The 19,582-nt window shown below is 42.8% G+C and overlaps 13 protein-coding genes across 13 annotated transcripts; 5 read left to right on the plus strand and 8 right to left on the minus strand. All coding sequences in view use genetic code 12, as the record gives it.

Annotated features, from left to right (window-relative positions):
- Nucleotides 1–25: 25 nt before the first annotated feature.
- On the plus strand, nt 26–1,975 carry PGUG_00418 (uncharacterized protein; the record flags this gene model as incomplete). Its single annotated transcript, XM_001486991.1, has 1 exon — nt 26–1,975. The coding sequence occupies one exon, from the start codon at nt 26–28 to the stop codon at nt 1,973–1,975; it is 1,950 nt and encodes a 649-aa protein (XP_001487041.2).
- A 111-nt stretch (nt 1,976–2,086) lies between these two features.
- MSC7 (meiotic recombination directing protein) lies at nt 2,087–3,994 on the plus strand (the record flags this gene model as incomplete). Its single annotated transcript, XM_001486992.1, has 1 exon — nt 2,087–3,994. The coding sequence occupies one exon, from the start codon at nt 2,087–2,089 to the stop codon at nt 3,992–3,994; it is 1,908 nt and encodes a 635-aa protein (XP_001487042.2).
- Nucleotides 3,995–4,163: 169 nt separating this feature from the next.
- VMA10 (H(+)-transporting V1 sector ATPase subunit G) lies at nt 4,164–4,400 on the minus strand (the record flags this gene model as incomplete). Its single annotated transcript, XM_001486993.1, has 1 exon — nt 4,164–4,400. One exon carries the CDS (start codon nt 4,398–4,400, stop codon nt 4,164–4,166), a length of 237 nt encoding a protein of 78 aa, XP_001487043.1.
- Nucleotides 4,401–4,511: 111 nt separating this feature from the next.
- Nucleotides 4,512–6,005, minus strand: PGUG_00421 (C-terminal helicase domain-containing protein; the record flags this gene model as incomplete). Its single annotated transcript, XM_001486994.1, has 1 exon — nt 4,512–6,005. One exon carries the CDS (start codon nt 6,003–6,005, stop codon nt 4,512–4,514), a length of 1,494 nt encoding a protein of 497 aa, XP_001487044.2.
- Nucleotides 6,006–6,066: 61 nt separating this feature from the next.
- On the minus strand, nt 6,067–9,240 carry PGUG_00422 (uncharacterized protein; the record flags this gene model as incomplete). Its single annotated transcript, XM_001486995.1, has 1 exon — nt 6,067–9,240. The coding sequence occupies one exon, from the start codon at nt 9,238–9,240 to the stop codon at nt 6,067–6,069; it is 3,174 nt and encodes a 1,057-aa protein (XP_001487045.2).
- Nucleotides 9,241–9,422: 182 nt separating this feature from the next.
- PGUG_00423 (uncharacterized protein) lies at nt 9,423–10,016 on the minus strand (the record flags this gene model as incomplete). The annotated part of the gene is made up of 1 exon (XM_001486996.1): nt 9,423–10,016. One exon carries the CDS (start codon nt 10,014–10,016, stop codon nt 9,423–9,425), a length of 594 nt encoding a protein of 197 aa, XP_001487046.1.
- A 370-nt stretch (nt 10,017–10,386) lies between these two features.
- PGUG_00424 (uncharacterized protein) lies at nt 10,387–10,755 on the minus strand (the record flags this gene model as incomplete). The annotated part of the gene is made up of 1 exon (XM_001486997.1): nt 10,387–10,755. One exon carries the CDS (start codon nt 10,753–10,755, stop codon nt 10,387–10,389), a length of 369 nt encoding a protein of 122 aa, XP_001487047.2.
- A 45-nt stretch (nt 10,756–10,800) lies between these two features.
- On the plus strand, nt 10,801–12,153 carry PGUG_00425 (uncharacterized protein; the record flags this gene model as incomplete). The annotated part of the gene is made up of 1 exon (XM_001486998.1): nt 10,801–12,153. The coding sequence occupies one exon, from the start codon at nt 10,801–10,803 to the stop codon at nt 12,151–12,153; it is 1,353 nt and encodes a 450-aa protein (XP_001487048.2).
- A 1-nt stretch (nt 12,154) lies between these two features.
- On the minus strand, nt 12,155–12,895 carry PGUG_00426 (uncharacterized protein; the record flags this gene model as incomplete). Its single annotated transcript, XM_001486999.1, has 1 exon — nt 12,155–12,895. One exon carries the CDS (start codon nt 12,893–12,895, stop codon nt 12,155–12,157), a length of 741 nt encoding a protein of 246 aa, XP_001487049.2.
- A 45-nt stretch (nt 12,896–12,940) lies between these two features.
- On the plus strand, nt 12,941–13,807 carry MED4 (Med4p; the record flags this gene model as incomplete). The annotated part of the gene is made up of 1 exon (XM_001487000.1): nt 12,941–13,807. The coding sequence occupies one exon, from the start codon at nt 12,941–12,943 to the stop codon at nt 13,805–13,807; it is 867 nt and encodes a 288-aa protein (XP_001487050.2).
- A 26-nt stretch (nt 13,808–13,833) lies between these two features.
- HEM15 (ferrochelatase) lies at nt 13,834–15,048 on the minus strand (the record flags this gene model as incomplete). Its single annotated transcript, XM_001487001.1, has 1 exon — nt 13,834–15,048. One exon carries the CDS (start codon nt 15,046–15,048, stop codon nt 13,834–13,836), a length of 1,215 nt encoding a protein of 404 aa, XP_001487051.1.
- A 21-nt stretch (nt 15,049–15,069) lies between these two features.
- Nucleotides 15,070–16,950, minus strand: LPT1 (lysophospholipid acyltransferase; the record flags this gene model as incomplete). The annotated part of the gene is made up of 1 exon (XM_001487002.1): nt 15,070–16,950. The coding sequence occupies one exon, from the start codon at nt 16,948–16,950 to the stop codon at nt 15,070–15,072; it is 1,881 nt and encodes a 626-aa protein (XP_001487052.2).
- Nucleotides 16,951–18,455: 1,505 nt separating this feature from the next.
- On the plus strand, nt 18,456–19,550 carry PGUG_00430 (zinc-binding alcohol dehydrogenase family protein; the record flags this gene model as incomplete). The annotated part of the gene is made up of 1 exon (XM_001487003.1): nt 18,456–19,550. The coding sequence occupies one exon, from the start codon at nt 18,456–18,458 to the stop codon at nt 19,548–19,550; it is 1,095 nt and encodes a 364-aa protein (XP_001487053.2).
- Between the last annotated feature and the right edge of the window lie 32 nt (nt 19,551–19,582).

Genomic DNA, 19,582 nt, shown 5'->3' on the forward strand with positions numbered 1-19,582 from the left:
ATTTGTGACTAACACAAGAAGAATCATGAGTTCCAGAGCACTCCGGCGTCTTCAAAAACAGAAAGAAGAGACCGAGCTTGATGTTCTGAGTCTGGATACCGAAGAACAACCGAAAAAGGCTTTTAATGCATTTTCAGTACTAGGTGGAGACGACCTGGGTTCAGACACCGAAAACGAACAAATTGAAATTGATGAACCGCCAGTAGAGAAGAAACCCGTAAAGACGAACAAGAAGAGCAAGAAGAAGAAGAAAAAGGGAAAAAAGAAGGAAGAAGTTAAGGAAGAAGTTACAGAGCCTGAAGATTTTAACGGTGTCTCTGATGACCATCTTAGTGATGCATTTGAAGATATTATAGAACCTGAGCAATACGACGACGGTGACCCTGATAATGAGTTTGGAGACGACGAGACCTTGCGTGACGATGATGCCAACTTTCTAAATTTGACTACAAAAAAATTAAAAGCGTCGCTACCATTGCTTTCTGTCAAGACCTCAAAAGCATTAGATCCTGATCACGAGTTGAAAAATTTGTTCGGAAATTTGTCACAAGAGACAATTGATGACGCAAACAGTACCTCTTCTCTTGCAATTTCTCCTGAAGTGTTGGCACAGTTCAAGAAGTTGGCAAGTCTTACTCGTGGATGGGGAGGAAAGGACCGTCGAAGTGTACCAGGAACGACTAGAAAACTTTTGATGACAAAGATTAGAGATGACTGGCTACCCACACACCGCAAATCGATGACGATGAAGGAGTCAGAAGAAGATGAAATCATCGAGTTTTCACTTTATAAAGATGACATCGGCATAGCACCACAAGACTTCAAGAAAAAAGTCGATAGAGAGAGAAAAATGGGTATCAAGTACTTCAAGTTTGAAAAAGCTACTACATCGCAAGACAAGGCTGCAGATAGCCAGTTCATTGCATCTGTCAAGGTCATGTCGGACCACGATGCATTGATACAACAATTGCAAAGACACCCATATCACGTCGAGACCTTGTTACAAGTAGCTATGATTCTCCTTAGACAAGGAGGTGACAAAGCTACGAGCAATGCGCTTGTTGAAAGGTGTTTATTTATCTTTGACCGAGCCTTACATCCCAAATTGCATCAACTACTTTTGGATGGTAAATCGGAATTGATAAGGCTTCCTTACGAGCGCTATGCTAACCGTCAATTTTACCTATGTTTGTTCAGATACATCGTGGCGTTGGGAGAGAGAAACTTGTTTCTGACAGCATTGAATTATTGCAAGCTTTTATTGGGGTTTAGTCCTGGAGAAGATCCGGTTGGTGTTAGGTACTACATCGACTTCTACGCCATTTTGAGTGAAGAATACGAGTTTTTGATTGACTTTGCAGACTCGTATCTAGTTACGTGCTATGACAATTGGAACACTCCCGGTATTGCATTTTCAACAGCATTAGCCCACTTGCGACTTGGGAACCTTGAGAAAGCCAGGAGCCAACTAAAGGCTGCCTTTATGCGCCATAGGTATACGGCTTTCAGGCTAGCAGAGCAAGTGCAGGTGAGTGACGTTGGAGTCAAAGAATCCGAAGTAGAAGCGAACGGACGAGATATTTTGGAAGCTGAGACATACATGATACGAAGCAAAATGATGTGGAACGATACAAAGAGCATTGATTTCTTGCGAAACGAATTGACAGCATTGTGGACTCAACATAAACCTGAATCTAGAGGCTTTTTCTCGTCATGGATGCGACCCTCAGCATCTGAAGCTCGTCCCATATCTACAAATCTTCTTAGATTTTCAATTCTCTCTGGAGAGGGTTCCTTAATGTCTAAAATTCCCTCAGAGGTATGGGAAGGAGAGACGTTCGAATACGATTTGTTTCCTCCTCAAGCGCCCGAAAGCTCAAAAGTGGTAGATTATTTGGAGGACTACGTGCACAATCTTTCAGAGCAATTGTTGGCGCAATTGAACATAGAAGATGCGCTTAGCGACATAGACTAGCCTACGAATCATTCTATACGTTTAGAATAATATTAGTTCATAATTGATCATATAGGCTTAACTTACTTATAGGCTCTACTTTGCTCCGATACTCTACTCAATTTGAGTTGTATGCGAAATGTCCGCTCCGCACTTCGTGCAGTCTTACTCTCAACAACCCAATACCCAACCTTAATGATAGCCATTGAGTTTGAAGACTGGCAATGGCACTACCACATTTCCACCACCTTCTTCATATGTGTGATAGTGCCAACGCTTTACTATGTTTATGCGAGATATATTTCGAAAAGCCCCAACCGATACAATAAAATTGAGGCACCATTGAAGATTCAAATGCCGATTCCCGATGAAGCCAAGCCACATTGGAAGGGAAAGAGGTTATATTCTGGGAAGAAAACATTGAGGGTGCCCAGCGAACCCAATAAAATACAAAGTTTTTGCCCTGCAACGGGCCAATCGTTGGGTACTTTTGACACCACTTCAAGACAAGATTTAGATGAGAAAATAGCGCTTGCAAGTAAGGCACAACAAAGCTGGAGCAAGTCGGCATTTACCACAAGAAGAAGAGTGCTCCGGACTTTAAGTCGCTATATCATTGACCACCAGGAAGACATAGCCCGAGTAGCATGTCGAGACAGTGGAAAGACAAAGTTGGATGCGCTGATGGGAGAAATCATGGTTACCCTCGAAAAACTCAGCTGGATAATATCCAATGGAGAGAAGGCGTTGAGACCTTCTCAGAGACCGGGTCCCTCGAATCTTTTGATTGGGTTGTTGAAAAATGGTGAAGTAAGATACGAACCACTTGGAGTAGTTTCGGCCATAGTGTCTTGGAACTACCCATTCCACAACCTTATGGGTCCATTGATTGCATCTATTTTTACTGGCAATGCTATCATCATCAAATGCAGCGAGCAAGTAGTATGGTCGTCAACTTGGTTCGTTCAGTTGGTCCGCAAGGTGCTCACTGAGCTTGACATCGATGAAAATTTGGTACAATTGTGCTGCTGCTTTCCCGAAGATGCCGACTATTTCACTTCACATCCAGGAATTTCGCATATAACATTCATTGGCTCAAAGCCTGTGGCTCACAAAGTATTGGAGAGTGCATCGAAGCAGATTACACCTTGCGTCATAGAACTTGGAGGAAAAGATTCCGTCATTGTTTTGGATGACGTTAAGGACTTTGACGCATTATCGTCCGTCATTATGAGAGGTACATTTCAGAGCGCTGGCCAAAATTGCATTGGTATCGAGCGAGTAATTGCATTGCCCAAGGCTTACAACAGCCTTGTGGAGATATTGAGCTCCAGAGTCAAAAGTTTGAGAGTTGGGTCTGACATCGACCAATTAGATGAGATTGACATGGGCGCTATGATATCAGACAACCGGTTTGAAGAATTGAAGGAACTTATAGCCGACGCAATTAATAAAGGTGCTAAATTGGTAGCTGGCGGATCTCAATACCAGCACCCCAATTATCCACAAGGAAGCTACTTTGAGCCCACACTCTTGGTGGACGTTACTGAGGATATGAGGATCTTTAAGGAAGAAGTCTTTGGCCCCATCCTCACTATCATAAGAGCAGACAATGCCGATGATGCGGTGCGACTTTCCAACTCCAGTGAATATGGACTTGGAAATTCGGTATTCGGAAAACTTTATAGTGAGTGCAATGCAATTGCAAACAGATTGCAGAGCGGAAATGTTGCTATTAACGACTTTGCTACGTTTTACGTGGCCCAACTACCATTTGGAGGAATTAAGAAATCAGGCTTTGGAAAATTTGGTGGAGAAGAAGGCTTAACTGGTTTGTGTGTAGCCAAGTCTGTCGTCATGGATAAGCCAATATGGCGTTATTTGGGTGTTGCTACTGCCATTCCTCCTCCAATTGACTACCCTATAAAGGATGACAAAAAAGCATGGAACTTCGTCAAGAATCTTAATGGAGCAGGCTATGACAACCGGTTGTGGAAGGTGGTCAATGCCTTCAAAGAACTAGCTAAAAGTAGCAAATAAGATTTAGAACACTTAAGGACTCTATTGACTAAACATTAGAAGATATCTAACTTTGAATTGAATTTACTTGGAAGCATTAGCATGCAATTCAAGCGTGGGATTGTTCACCGCATCGATAAGAAGCTTCACAACGGAATCCTTCTTTTCCTTGAATTGTTTTCTTATGGCTTCAAGTTTCCTCCTGGACCTGGGCGTCGGCGTCTTTCTCGAGCGACTCGTTTAATCCTGCGTGTTTGGATTCGTATTGCTTCAACTCCTCCTCTTTCTGTTTCTTGTACTCATCAATTTCCTTTTGGGCATCAGTTCTGGCGGACTTCAAACGGTTAGTTCTATACTTGCGAGCCTCGTTAACGATCTCGGCTGCATCCTTCTCTGTTTTAAGCAATGCTTGGATTCCGGAGGACATCTTTGCGGTTATCTCCCGTTGGTGAAGTGGAGTTGAGAATAGGCGACGGGTGTCGTGGTGTTCTGTCTGCAGTGATAAGGCTTATATACAGTATACACAGTGGACATAGATTCAGTCGTAGTACCCATCAGCTATGAACCGTAGCATATACTCGTCAATATGCCCAATTCCTTCGTCAAAGTCTTCGTCCTCGGTTCTTCGAGTATTCTGGCCCGTGCCGATATCGTTCATAGTAGACGAAAGTTTGTCTCTCACAGGTCCGTTTGTAGTACCGTTATTCTTTTCTTCATCAAAATCTTCGTCATCAATAGCAACTTCTCTCATGGCGGCATTAGCCGCTACTCTATCTGCTTCATCTTCGGCTTGAGCTAGTAACTTTTCCATGTTACCATTGCCTTGGTCAATTGGTTTGTCCGGCACCTCGACTGCAATCGAGGTATCAGCAACCAAATCACGAACAGAAAATTTGCCAAAGTAGTCAGTGGTGAATTCTCCTTCTTGAATGACAACGTTATCAAGATGTCTCTTCTGGTTTGCCTTCTTCAAAATGTTAGACTCGATGGTGTACTCTGACACAAATCGGTAAATGTGCACATCTCTGCTTTGACCAATTCTATGACATCTGTCTTGACACTGCTTATCCATGGCAGGATTCCAGTCAGAATCGTAAAAGATCACAGTGTCAGCACCTGTCAAATTGATACCCAAGCCACCACTTCTTGTGGAAAGAATGAAAACCGGAATTTTGGGGTCTCGATTAAAAGTCTCTGTCAAAACCTGTCTCTCTTCAATTTTTGTAGCTCCATCAAGACGCATGTAACGATAGCCATGAATGTTCAAGAACTGCTCCAAAATATCCAAAACCTTAGTCATTTGAGTAAAGATTAATGCCCTATGACCTTCAGAAGTCAATTTCTGCAACAATTGAGCCAACTTTTGTAATTTACCGCAATCGAATTGTAATAACGATTTGTCTGGAAAAGCAATGGAAAGCTTAACCTGAGATTGGTGGAACGGATTATCAACAGTCCCATCTAAAGCTGCCAGCTGCACGTATGTTCTTGTCGAAACAGGAATCATTTGTTCTTTCATATCAACGGCGACAACTTTTGGAGTGATAACCGAATACTTGTCGATGACTTCCCCCATTTCCTCAGAGCGTCTGTCAACGCTGAAAACTATATCATCGTAGGCATCACTTTTCAATACTTTGTAGTTGGTAATGCCCCGCAACTTGGCCAATAAATTGCGTCCATATAGAGGGTACTTGCTACACCTGAACTCATTCAAATACTGGGCTTGTTTTAAGCGTTCAAGTACCTCCAACTGTTCGCTCACCTTGATATACTTGTAATATTCCAAGTAGTTATCAAGATTGGCCTTCTTGTACTGTTCTGCACTTTCAATCAATGCTTCAATCTTTTTGATTTGCTCGTCAATGATGTTCCTTGAACGAAGTCTATTTGCTGTTTGGGATGCCACAAGGTCAAGGTCGTCCATTTGAGTGATGTTCAAATTTAAGACATCGAGAGATACTCTACCTTTAAACGAGTCGTCCTTCAAACAGCGTCGCACACTTTCCTCTTCATTCAGGCACAACGTCATTACGGATTTGGGCTGAGCAAATGAAGTAACAATAGGACGAACCTCAAACAAATCAGGGTGATTACACACCTTTTCTCAATTGCATCAAACAGTTGATGATAGACAAAAAATTACCTGATGCTAATGTTTCTTTTGTCTTTGCTCGAGACATAAAGTCATCATACAAGTAACGTTGACGATTAGACAATCGACAATAAATGATGTGTTCGTACTTCCCCGGCATTTGCTTTTCAACGTCCTTCTTCAACCGCCGAAGCAAATACGGACGCAAGACCTGATGTAAACGTGCAACAGTATTTCTTGTCTCACTATCCATTTTCAGGGTAACATTTTCGTCCATTATGTCCCCACCACTAGCCGGAGCAGTCTGCTCCATAATCTTATCAACCGGCTTTCCAAACCAGGTTTGGAAATCTTCCAAATTGGCAAAACCATCTGGCATCGCTTGATCGACTTTTGAAGACGGCATAAGAAAGTATAATAAAGACCATAATTCAATCAAGTTGTTTTGAAGCGGAGTACCTGTAAGCAACAAACGATTCTCTGTGTTGAAGTTAAGGAGTGCCTTCCAACGAGTTGATCTGAAATTCTTAATATTGTGAGCTTCATCAAGAATCATATATCTCCATCTTCTTCGCTTAAACGACAGGTGATCATGAACGACCAATTGGTACGAAGTGATACAAACATGGAAAGTATCAGGCTTATTCCAACCTTTTCTTTTCCGAGCTCGCTCTTGTGGTGTACCATAATAAGTTAACACTTTGAACCCAGGAGCAAATTTTTTGAACTCCATCTCCCAATTGAGCATGACAGAAGTAGGAACAACGATCAAGTGAGGGCCCCAAATATGATGTTCACAGGCCAAATATGCTAGTAATGATATCGTTTGGATGGTTTTTCCAAGTCCCATCTCATCTGCCAAGATACCATTGGTGTTATTGTTGTACAAACTCGCAAGCCAATTCAAGCCCTGCTTTTGGTATGGTCTCAAGTTTCCTCTCAACAATGATGGCACGGGAACATCTCGCACCTTGGAACCATTGACTTCTTCAACAGCTCCTTCATCTTTTTTTATCTCTTTGAGTTTTTCCTGTTGCTCGTCTTTCGTCTCTTTGGAAGCTTGACCATTTTCCTCTTCGTCCGACATTTCCACATCACTATCACTTGCTATATCTGATTCAACAACACTGCCGTCTTCTGATACATCCTCTGTATTACCGAATAATGCTGCTAGTCCAGGATTGGAGCCGTTCACGTTTCCATTCTCTTCAGAATCGGAAGCATCAGTTTCCAGATCAGACAGGTCAGAAATGGAATCAGAATCCGATGTTTCGTCAGATTCCAACGCCGGATCAACAGATTCAGTTTTCATCTTCTCGATAAGGTCTTTTTGTTCCTGAGAGTACTCGAGTTCTTGTTTAACATCATCTTGCCTCACCTCTCCATCATACAACGCAGCCAATCCTTGGCTGGAATTAAATTGTTTATCATCGTCCTCATCGTCAGAATCGACTTGGGGCAGCTTATCAATCGAAGGACTCATTGACAGTTCAATTCTGGCGTATTTTTCTTTCAACTGTTCCACAGTAAGGTCCATATCAAGTTGGTCTTCATCTCCCAGAACACCTTCTGAGTCAGAGCTAGAACTCATTCGATGATCCATATCAGAAGAATGCGAGCTAGAGTCAGAATCCCCCGATGGTTGCTCATTAGCACTTTCCAGTGTCCTGTTCAATTGCGCTTCAAGCAATTGTGTAGAATGTTCTAACATTTCACTCAAATGTTGGCGTCCTTGAATCTTTTTCAATTCCTCTTCCTTTTCCTCTTGGAGATAACGATATACCTTATGTGCTTGAGTCCATCTCTTTTTGACCGCCTGGATGGCTATACGGCTCATTTTCTTCAAGTTTTGTTCTTGTTCTCGTTGCAAACGTTCCTTTTCACCACTCTTCTTTTTGAAGTGCTGCTCTATTAGTTGTGCTACTCTTCTGGCTCTATTCTGGCGCTGTTTCCTAACATGCTGATGGAGTCTGGAGTATGCCATTCCTTGGCTAACCAAGTAGTCAAGGTAGGTGGCATTGTTTTCTAGGCCCTGTACTTTGGGTGCGACTACACCGTGGGCCCTAAAAGGATCCATGGTTTTAGTTGTCGATTGCTTGAACACGGTTTTTCTAGGCTCGATTTTGTCGCCATTCAATTCGAGTCGCTTTTCATCATATATTTTGTGACGCAATTTCGCCATGAGCTCTTTCTGTTCATCCAAAGTTGCTGCATACTCTTCTGGAGTATAGCTGTAGTCCGGTGTTGTATTCTCATCGATAATAGCTGCTTTAAACTTTGAGGTCATAAATGTGCGGAGCTTTTCTTCCACCAGTGGCGCAATATACTTGTCCTCAGCCGTTGAAATTACTTGTATGGGTTCAGGGGAATAGCTTTCGACTGTATGTTCTTTTTGCTCCGAAAGTTCATTTTGAGACACTACTGGTCTCCATTTGGGTATATGGGAAGGGTGGGTGATTAGTGGTGGTGGAATGGTGCATTTCACTTTGCTGACTTGGTAATGGGTGTCGTACTCTGTATCACTGGGCATGCTTAGGTCGTCTAAATCCGATGTGAAAGGAGACATAGCTGGAGAAGCAGAGGCAGAAACTGAACTTTCTCGCATGATCTGCTTCTTTTTAGGTTTTGGTTTCAGTTCAGGAATGGGTTTTTTATCTTGTGTATGATCCTCTATGAGATTCAAATATTCCGTCTCTATTTCCTTGCTCCGTTGCTCCACTTTCTCCTTGAAGGGAAACTTTTCGTACAATTTTTGTTCGTATTCCGCCATCGCTCGTTTCTGCTGTCGTAAAGGAATGCTGTCCAAATCAGGAGGAGTCATGTTGCTAGGCCATTTGAGCTGGTATTCGGGGTTCTTGACAAAGTCATCGTAGAGTTGTGGGGTGACCGCATTGCTAGTATGGGAGAAATCCGCTGGATTCCAGTACGCGATGGATGTGTATTCTTTCAACTGGAACAATTCGTTGACGGCGAGGCTAATTTCCGCACTTATTTCGGCTAAGCGTTCTTCTTTAGAATCCTGCCATGCTATACGCCGTCTCTTGTGGCCATTAGTCTTCAGCAGAGATGAGGATTTTGAAGTTTCACTCGAATTCGATATTAGTCGAGCAGCATTACGAGACGCTGAACGGCTCTGAGCACCACTGGAGCGCTTTGACGTCGAAGATACCATCAGAATATGATGTTTGTGAGACGGGTAGACTCAAAGGTGGCCAAATTGAGAAAAAGTGGCAAAATCGACGAATGTATCTGTTGTATGGAACTTTGTGTGAAACCAAAAGTTACAACAGAACTGGTGGGTGGATGTAAAATAATACTACAATGAATGTAACTAAATGTGTATACTGGACTAGTCTATGCTGAGATAAAGTCGGAGTTTTCCTTGATGTATGCATCCTTTTGCTCAGCAATGGTGTTATCCGCTTGCAAAAATCCCAACTCTTGTTCGGCACTGGTGTCTGGTTTCACTCTGTAGAAGCCCTCATCATCCTCGCTGCCAGCACCCAATGTTTTCGCCAATCCACCATAAGGGTATGAGCGGGGCATGGCGGGCTTGGCCGGGTTCAACTCAAAGTACCATATGGCGGCGCCGAATCCGAATACAAGTGAAAAAAAAATGGCATTGTGTTTCAATGCGGTGGAGTCACTGGTGTGATTGAAAACATCGGGAGACCACATATCGTACAAGTCATCGTCGATGTTTACGGGATCATTGAGGTTTCTCCTGTTCTGCTGGTCATCGTATTTGGCATATGGGTCTTTAAACTGAGCAAATTCAGGTTTTGGATTAGGGTAGTCTGCGATTTCAGGGCGCTCAGGATCGGTCAACGTGATGATTCTTCCGGTCGTGTGATCTGTTATCGTTCTGTTAGTGGTCAAGGACCGGGAGAGTCGAGGCACGGCGCCACGAAGCGACAATCCGGCGGATTTCCTCAAAGCTGGCAACATGTTTGGAGGATGATTGGTTGGCCAATGAAGTGCGGAAATTTGTCACGGGTGTGTGCAGGAGCGGAGGTGGGAGAAGACGAGCTGAAGGACGGAGTTAGAGAAATGGTAGAGAAATAGCGTAGTTAGGAGCTGTAGGAGAGGATACCGAGCAATTGCACCAAACTCTCCTTCTACTTACTCATTTTGGTTTCTAACGTTTATTGCATTTCATGCTATACATCAATGCCATGCATCTTATTCTATGCCTCAATATATTGAGTCTCCAGAATGCACACAGTGCAAACTAGCAACATACACTTTGTCACACTGCTCACAATTGACCACACCTCGATTATCTTCATTTTGATCAAAACCTCTCCAAACTCACTTCTTATTTTGTTTGTGGCTGGCCGAATTCCAATCCTTTCACATACTCGGCATTGGCCGCAGCCTTTATTCCCTCTGGTCCACTCAAACCTTGGCCGCTTCCCTGGGCAATGTAGCCCACGGCAACATAAACGGGAACAAATGCTAAAAGAACAGCGCTGTTTCTAATGTTCCAGTATTCATGTACAGGAGGAGGGTTTGTGTTGAAATTGTAGGTATTCTTGAACGACCCGGTGGACTGGAACCGTCTGGCAGCTACACGAACGTTTCTGATCATGGCAAATCTACTCGTGTGGGTGTGAGGTAAGAAAGAAAAGCTCGCTGTGATTGGACTCGCGAACGTCCTCACCTGAGCAATCTGCAGGAATCCCATCGATCAGTAAACGCTACAACTGTCTAAGCACTCCCTCTGTATATAATGTCATATGCCCCACGAGGTCGTGGAAATCGCTCTGGAGGCTACCAAAGACAGCTGTACCAGAATAGGCCAGTAAACAACAATTCAGCTTACCTGCGACGGCCATACGAACGCAGAGGTCCACAACAGAATTACAACCAAAACTACTCAAGCCAAAATTACCCCAATTATTCCAGCCAGAATCACCAGCCAGGCCATAATCAGTATCAGAAACAGTATCTGGACGTACAAAAGCCGAGAAATGAGAATCAGGTATGGATGGGAGACTTGGATCCTCGCTGGAATGAGCAAGCGATTGCCGATATATGGTCTCAAATAGGTGAAAGTCCGGTTTCCATTAAAATTATGAAGGACGGAAGAGAACCTGGGGGTGGTTACTGCTTTGTTTCCTTTGCCAATGCCAATGCCGTACAAACTGCGCTTACTTATAACGGCTCACCGATTCCTAATTCTTCAAAGCATTTCAAGCTCAACATAGCATCACGAGGCAAGAATACTGCAACAGATATTCAGCGAAATTCCAAGCCCGCTAATGATTTCTCGATATTCGTTGGGGACCTTGCCATGGATGTGTCTGAACCTATTCTTTACGAAGCTTTCAATTCGTTATTTCCTGACCAAGTAAAGCAGGTAAAAATCATGATGGACAATTCAACGAGAGCATCTAAAGGGTTTGGTTTTGTTCGTTTCTTCGATGCAAACACACAAGCAAAAGCATTAACTGAGGCTAATGGAATGGTCGTAGGTAGTCGTGCCATCAGAGTTGGCATGGCTGCTGGATCCAATAAACCTCAACCAGTCACTAACATAGTCCATTCAGACCGATTAGCATCGCCTGCCATCGAAGAAGAAGTCAAGCTTCCGAAACATGCCAGGTTCTCCGATCCTACGAATAATACTATTGTCGTTCATGGATTGTCTGGTAAAGTCACCGAAGAAGAACTCGCATTGCATTTGTCCTCGTTTGGGGAAATCTTATATTGTACATTATCGTCAGATTTCGATTCTGGCTACGTCAAATTTTACAATCGGCAGGATGCTGAAACTGCAATTTTTTTCATGTATGGTCAAATCATCAACGATTGTCGCATTCAAGTATCATGGGGTCATGGCGATGTTCCTTCTTCCGAAACTTCAAAGTTGACCATGGCTCCTGCCACCTCCAAATACAACCCGCCACAACCTTTACCCGAAAAGTATGGAGTTTTCCAACAACCTCATTTAATATATGAAAAGTCGGACGAGCTACCATTGATCGAGGAGAGCGAGCCTCAAACCGTGAGTGCTATAAACGAGCACTACCTTTCTCGAAAAAGGGGATATCAGAAAATACTCAAAGAAGCTCAATTGTGATTCAAGTATGGTCCTCTTCGTAAGGACCAGGACAGTCCGAAGAAATCTCGCAACCGCAGAAATAGCAGTAGTTGAAATGTGATCGTAGATAGTCAACCAATTCAACAATCTGTGATTCCAACTCCTTTTCTGGTTCTCTTTCCGATACTCTTTCAGACACTAGAATTTCACTGTATTCTCTCCAGAGCGGATGAACACTCTCAATTTCAAGGTTACCGCCGTGGAAATCATCAGCATCACCACTGAGATTGAATGCAACTTTTTGAAGATTTTCTAGTAACGATCTTTGATGTCTCGCTTTGTATTTGGCACTATTAGAAGCTGTGTACCCAGTATAGTCCGGGATTGGCTCACTAAAACTGCTTTGGTTGGTTTTTGCACCAATACCTCTTTTGTCCAACTTGACTGTAACATCTAGAGGCTCGGCAAGACCATTATCTCGTTTTCCCAAAGTACTTCCCGTGGAATACCCCATCTTGTACATCATTTTTAGACCAATTGAATCTTTATTAGTAGCGAATAGACTCTGTTGTAAGCCACTTCCACCATCTTCGTGTACTTCCAGTTCTCCATCATTTGCATCCACTGAGAAATCCATATAATCCTCTTCATCATCAGATTTTTTACTATTTTCCAGTACGAGTCCTCGCAATTTAGCAGATTGAGTTCTGTTCTTTATCGGTTTTTCGTTCTCATTATCACTTTCCTCACTGTCTTCGTTCTCAAACACATTGCGCTTCATTTGAGAATTGAAAAATAATTCGAGTACTATAAATTGTATACAAATATGCTTCCACGAAAAAAAAACGATGGCTTCTTATCGGTTCCCATATCCAGAGTCTCCTCCACACAACGACTAAACCAGCTAAATACCGTTTCAAGACCAAATTCGCCGTCTTATATCTCATCGCTGCTCAACCCAAGCCGAAACGTCCCCATCACTCCAACCAACCATGACGCTAAAAATGATATTCCCAACTTCGAAAACGTCCCTATAGTGGCCACATTGACGGAATTTGAGAACCAGCTAGACGCGTTCACCGCCAGCATTTCATCTTTCAAAGGTGATCAGTTGGCCGACTCCATGCTGCAACTTGTACAATTAAACGACACACTAAAACAAGAGCTCGAGAGCTTAAAGACCCACCAGGAACTAGGAAAGAGAATAGGTCAATTGAAGCAACAGAATCTCGAATTAGACACAAAAGCGAAACAAATGCTCCGAGAATTGATTTCTTGTCGAGCAGAACTTCGTAAAATGCCACGCTTGTCTCTGAAAGGAGATGATAAGGAGTCTCAAAACAAGGAGATAGACGTGAAAGAAGCACTAAAATATGCCATGAAGCTTGCCAAATTTACTCGTGCTCCACCTATGGTCGGAAATGCTCAGTTTCAAATTCACCCCAACAACTTTATCTGGCCTGCTGAAGATTCTCTCAGGAGAGGAATGCTTGCTCTCAGCTCGCTCAAGCCAGAAGAACTCATAAAACAGGAATTGGGCACAGCAGAAAACTCGGAGGCAGAACAAACGATGGCAGAGGAACACAATGAGCCAGAAGAGGATATCATTCAGAGCTTTGACAATAACGAAAGTAAGGGAAATGCTGCTCCATTGAGTCTTGACTTGTTTGATTCAGAAGAGGATTCTGACTAGACTACTATATACATAGTTTCAACTTTTCATGGACGAAACATCTCATCTGGATGCTTGAATGTTCCAGTGGCCTTTTGCCCACCCAAAATACAATCCAACTCCAACTGTGAACTGTAAGGTTCTTTCTTGTCCAAGTGTTCGCTAACCAAATCAGCCAATCCACTAATAAAGTCCTCGTTACCGTTTAACGATTCAGCACGCTTGACCTTCTCGGGATTCTCGCACTCTTCTATCAATTCGATGTCAAGCTCATGCAAAGTCTCGATGTGGTCCGATGTGAATGCCACTGGAACCAAGACAATGCCCTTGACATCGTCTCTCTTCTCTAACGATTCAACAATTTTTGCCGTTTGTCCCCCCAACCATGGCTTGGGTCCAACCTGAGACTGCCACACAAGTCTGTATGGATTCGAAAATTTCAACTTTTCCATGATAGCATACACAGTGGCAGCAACCTCAGCAGGATAGGAATCTCCTCTGTTCACAATTTCCATGGGCAATGAATGGGCAGAAAATAAAACCAACACTTTGGAACGATCTTCTTCGGGAAACTCATTGAGCTTATCGGTGATGTGCTGAGAGAAAGCTTTCACCATTCCTGCCTGTTTGGGCCATCTGTCAATGACACTCCACTTGATCTTTCTTTCAGGGTCCAATTCTAACGTTTTTCTGTACAACTCATTGATGGACGAGCCAGTAGTTGAGTATGAGAATTGAGGGTACTGAGAAAAGGCAACAGCACGAGTAACTCCATCGTCCAACATTTTCTTTAAAGTGTCTTCTGTCAAGGGATTGGCATAACGGAACGCCACATAAGGTTTGTGTGGTGCCGACTGGGGCCGATTCTTGTCCAAAATCTCGCAAACTTTTTTACATTGGTATTCGGACCAATATCTGATAGGTGAACCTCCGCCAATATCCTGATAGTTCTTTTCAATCGAGGGAGTTCTGCGCTTCGCAATAAACTTGGCCAAAGGCTTTTGAAAGATTCCAAACGGTATCAAATCGCCGTCGGAGAACAATCGAAGCAAAAAATCGTACGTTTCTTTGACTTTTGATGGGCCACCCATGTTCATGAAAACCACTCCTGTGCCATTCTTGGTGGAGTTGAACCTAGCAAATGTTCTAGCAAAGCCATTTATAGGCTGAAATCCTGTTCTACGAAACATGGTAATTCGCAAGCAGGTGCCACTGATGAAATAGATTGCTGCGAAATTTAAAATTTGTCTAGGCACATGCATGCGATAAATGTCGACATTAAATTATACACTCTTTTTCAGTTCGGAACCAGAACCCTTTTTTTCCTCTCTCTTGGAACTGAAAATCTCATTGATCTCTGATGTGAAGTTATTATAGGCATCTCTCAAGCCTTCGAAATCATCTTCCGTAACTGACCCTCTCCGCGACCGGAAAGACTTCCAAGCTTGACCGAGTTCCTTCAATTCTTCGTCGATTTCGTGTCTATCGACATCCTGTAACACTTCAATGGAAGGAAGACCCAAACTTGGCGCTTCAGCTAGGTCAGTCTCGTTCTTCTCAAGCAATGCCCCCACAGCTGTAGAGACTCGCTCACTTTCCTCTTTGGTAAGTTTATGCTTTGGTTTAACGTCCTTAGGTTTACTATGGTACTGCTGGCACCACGCTGTCACGGATTTAGCATATGGTCCTTTGAAAACAAACAATGTTACCGCCATACCGATGGGCACAAAGAAGTACACTGTACTCCAACAGTATAATGAGTTTTTTAAATCAAGAATCATGAATGGTTGACAGATAAACCCAAACGTGAGTTGTGTGACAAAGAAGCACACTACATCATAAAGCCACTTCGCTCCTCTTGGAGTCTTCCCGTCCAGCTCAACAAACATGGGTCTGAAGTTTCGACGATAAATTTTGCCCACAGTTTGCGAGAAAGCACCCATAATGAAAGTCAAGTAGTAGCCTGGCCGAGTTCCGTGCCAAAATGCACTCGTAACGAACGTGAATACCGTACTCTTAAACCCTGGTTTCTTTCCTGGACGGGCAACTCGAGCATAAACATAGTTCTTGAGCCACTTGTTGGTGTTCATGTTCCAAGACTCCAAGCACACATGAACATTCTGCCCCGTTTCAAAAGCTACAGGGTCAATGTTTTGAACACGATTCCACTTGAACGAGTCTGTGGCACTATCGTAACCATTGTACCCAATTCCACACAAAATACATGCTGCTTCTGCAATCAGCCATATTGTGTAATACTTGAGACGATACGAAAACCCAAGTATCCAGAGATATACCAGTCGGTAAACGAACCCATGTTCTTTTACAAGGTCCCCGGACAAGAGATATTCCACAGTGACAAACTTGGGAGAGATGATGAAAAGGTACGCCCACATAAATCCTTGCAGCGCCTTAAAAAGAGCAGGGATTCCACTGCGAGGGATTCTTCGCTTCACTCTTCTACCAGGACGTTTTGATTCCGGAACATCATCAAACAAGATGGATTTGATGAACCTATCGTAGTCATTATAATGGAAAGAAGGACCAGTAAGTAGCGAAGCATAGAAAAAAACAAATCCAAGGTAGGAGAGCAAATCTGGATGTTGCCTCACAGCTTGTAAACGACCAAATTCAGACAACGTTGATTTTGGGGCTTTCCCGTCATAAACGTTCCAGCCAAAAGCCGAGAGTTTCATCACAAGAACCATTTGGGCTCCTAAAATGTCAATTTTGGTTGGATCATAAGTAGCGAAAAACTGAGCTTGAAGGTGGTTATAAGCTAAATGTCCCATCAAGAATACGAAATTGACCCATGGCATACTAGAGGTACGCAAGTATCGAGTAATGAAGTAGCATCCCATAGAAGATATCAACAATGTTCGGAGACCAGAATAAAGCTCGAGAATTCCAAAAATATAAAAACATGATACTCCAATGATATAAACATTCTTGAGGGTATACTGATCATCAGGCAAACGTTTGAAGATCACGCTGAAAGGGAATGATAGCAAGGAACATAGAAGCACTTTGAAATTGGCCTCCTCAATTCCCACCTTTTCCAGCGCTAGGTGTAATAATAATTGGAGACCCATATTGCGATCTGTCAAAAATAAATTAATTTCTCCACGATTTAATTGTAGCCGCGCACTGGAATGAGGTGCCATTTCTAAAGTATGTTGCTAATATAGCCGCGCTACTACCCTATGAGCACCTAACCGCAGAATTGCCTACTACTCACCGAGGCTCAGAGATATCTGTGTCGGTTGTTCGCTTTGATAAGGCTTCCAAAAATGGATCATCTCAAATGCTATACTAGGACCTTGTGTATGGAGTTATTACCATTGCCATAAAACACATAGATGATCTTCATGTGTTTCATTTGTTGTGGCGGTTCCCAGACCAGAAGCTGCCATGTTCCCCAAACGACACACAAGTATTTCAAGTATAGCATGCCAACTTGCCATTGAAAGGCTATGAAAGAAGTCGATCGCCAAGATAATAGAGAGCGCTATGTCGTGGACCTAGAAAAACTTGGTATAAATCGTCACCAACTTGGTATCTGGTCGTTGATTATGGTAGTTTAAAGAGGTTGAACCCGCTTGATTCTTTCTTGTTACGGTGACATTGGTACTATTGTCAGCAGTTACTAGTGGAATTGAAGATATGGGTTCGTTACTGTTACCTATGTGTTATACCTATGATGGCCCCCTCAAAAAAGACTCCACAGGGACTTCCAAATATTTTGGTTTTTGGTGATTCATGTTTGTATTAATGTTTCGGAAATTTGTCAAAGTGACTGCTTAGCAGTTTGAGTTGGACATTTCATTTGCTTTCTTGCTTGCGGTAGCCCCAGGACCCGCTTCGCTGCTTAAGATTTGCCAGATGCACTGATTACTTGCTTGAAGGTGTCGCATTTGCAGCCGATATACTAGAGACGTAGAACTACTACGAAGGAAGAACAAGAGAATCTCTAGGACTTAAGACAGATTTTAACAATTATCACAAACCGAAAGTATTTCCGGATATGATATGTTAGACTTCGACGTCATGTTGCGAATTTATTAACGATGATAATAATATGGTAGTCTTTCTGTGAGAAGATCGAGAATGCGAAACATGCCCCAAGGTGCCATTTGACTCTAGCGACTACCTAGCACTCAACCAATCTCAATAAGCAGAAGCACTATGAACAGCTTTTATTGAAAAATGATCACAAATCCTGGATAAAGTAAATTGACCTTGATTGAACTGGTTGGGATTAATCTAGTAATAGCCTGAAGTCATAATACTAACATTAACCGATATTCATTATCAAGTCCTGAAAGGTGGATCTTAACTCATGGTTTCGACCGCAGATTGAAAATTTACTACCACTAACTACAGTGAGCAATGGTTTGCAACATACGAGTTGCAGATACACGAGGAACCACTACAATCCACAAAGCTCCAAAAGAGTACACTGGAAAAAAACTCATTTGGCAGCCTGGTAATACACCAGTCAGAAGATTTTCATCCTTTATTGTTATCTTGACCTTATCTACTATTTCTTCGGTCTTACCCTTTTGAGAGCTTACTAATCGGCAGCCAGTTTTAAATTTGCAGCCGTCCACTGAACGATTACTCTGACAGAACTCCGGGCTCACTCCAGCACATTGCACCAGGAATCAACATGAAAGCAGCAATTCTTACTGGAAATCCCGAAAACAACTGGACGGAAATTAAGGATATTCCCAAACCTAAAATAAGAGACGATCAAATCTTGATCAAGCCAATTGCGTATGCTGCAAATCCAACCGATTGGAAGCATAATTCGCCTGAATTTGCTGGCAATGTTTGTGGTTCCGATGCCAGTGGATATGTTGAAGAGGTAGGATCGAAAGTGACTGGATTCGAAGTGGGAGACATTGTTTCTGTCACTATGCATGGAGGTTACAACAAGGACAATTCTGCCTTTGCAGAATATGTAGCAGCCGTTCCTGGATTCACCATCAAGTACGACAAAAATATTGTGAAGGATGCAAAATTGAAGGTTGGGGATTACGAAGGTGGAATAATCACCAATTTCGAACAGGCAGCTTCGGTCACATTGGGTTTGACGACTGTAATTTTGTCGTTTGTTGGTTTGATGAACATCAGCAAAGATGTTCTGACCAACAAAGGTAAGTCAATTCTTATCTGGGGAGGTGCCACGGCCACGGGGATTTTGGCGATTCAAATGGCCAAGATTGCTTTTGGTCTTAAAGTCATTACCACAGCTTCCAAGAAGAACCATGACTATTTAAAGGGCCTTGGAGCAGACGTTGTTTTTGATTACAACGATTCCAATGTAATCGAGGCTATTAAGGCTGAGGCTGGCGACTCCATTGCTTATGCCTTAGACACAGTTTCCAGCACACATACTTTCCAACAAACTTACGATGCAACTGCCAACTCGAAACATGTTGAACTCGATAACTTGCTCTCGCTCGATAAGAGCAAAATCAAGACAGATTCTTCCAGATCGGTTTCCTTTCACGCAACCAGCATGTACGGTGCCACAGGAGACGCCTATAGCATTTGGGGCATGGACTTCCCAACCAACCCTGTCTCCACAAAGAAATATCTTGACTATTGGTTCAACGAACTTCCTCAATACATTCCCAAGATCAATTCTGCAAACTTGAAGGTCATCAAGCCTGGATTGGAAAGCGTTAACGAGGCTTTGCAGTTGTTGTATGATAACAAGGTGAGTGGCCAGAAAATCGTTTTCAGGTCCCAAATTTAAAAAGTATGTGACTATGAACCAATAATATACAT

Source organism: Meyerozyma guilliermondii, genomic scaffold, assembly GCF_000149425.1.
Source record: "Meyerozyma guilliermondii ATCC 6260 scaffold_1 genomic scaffold, whole genome shotgun sequence".
Lineage (NCBI taxonomy): Eukaryota > Fungi > Ascomycota > Pichiomycetes > Serinales > Debaryomycetaceae > Meyerozyma > Meyerozyma guilliermondii.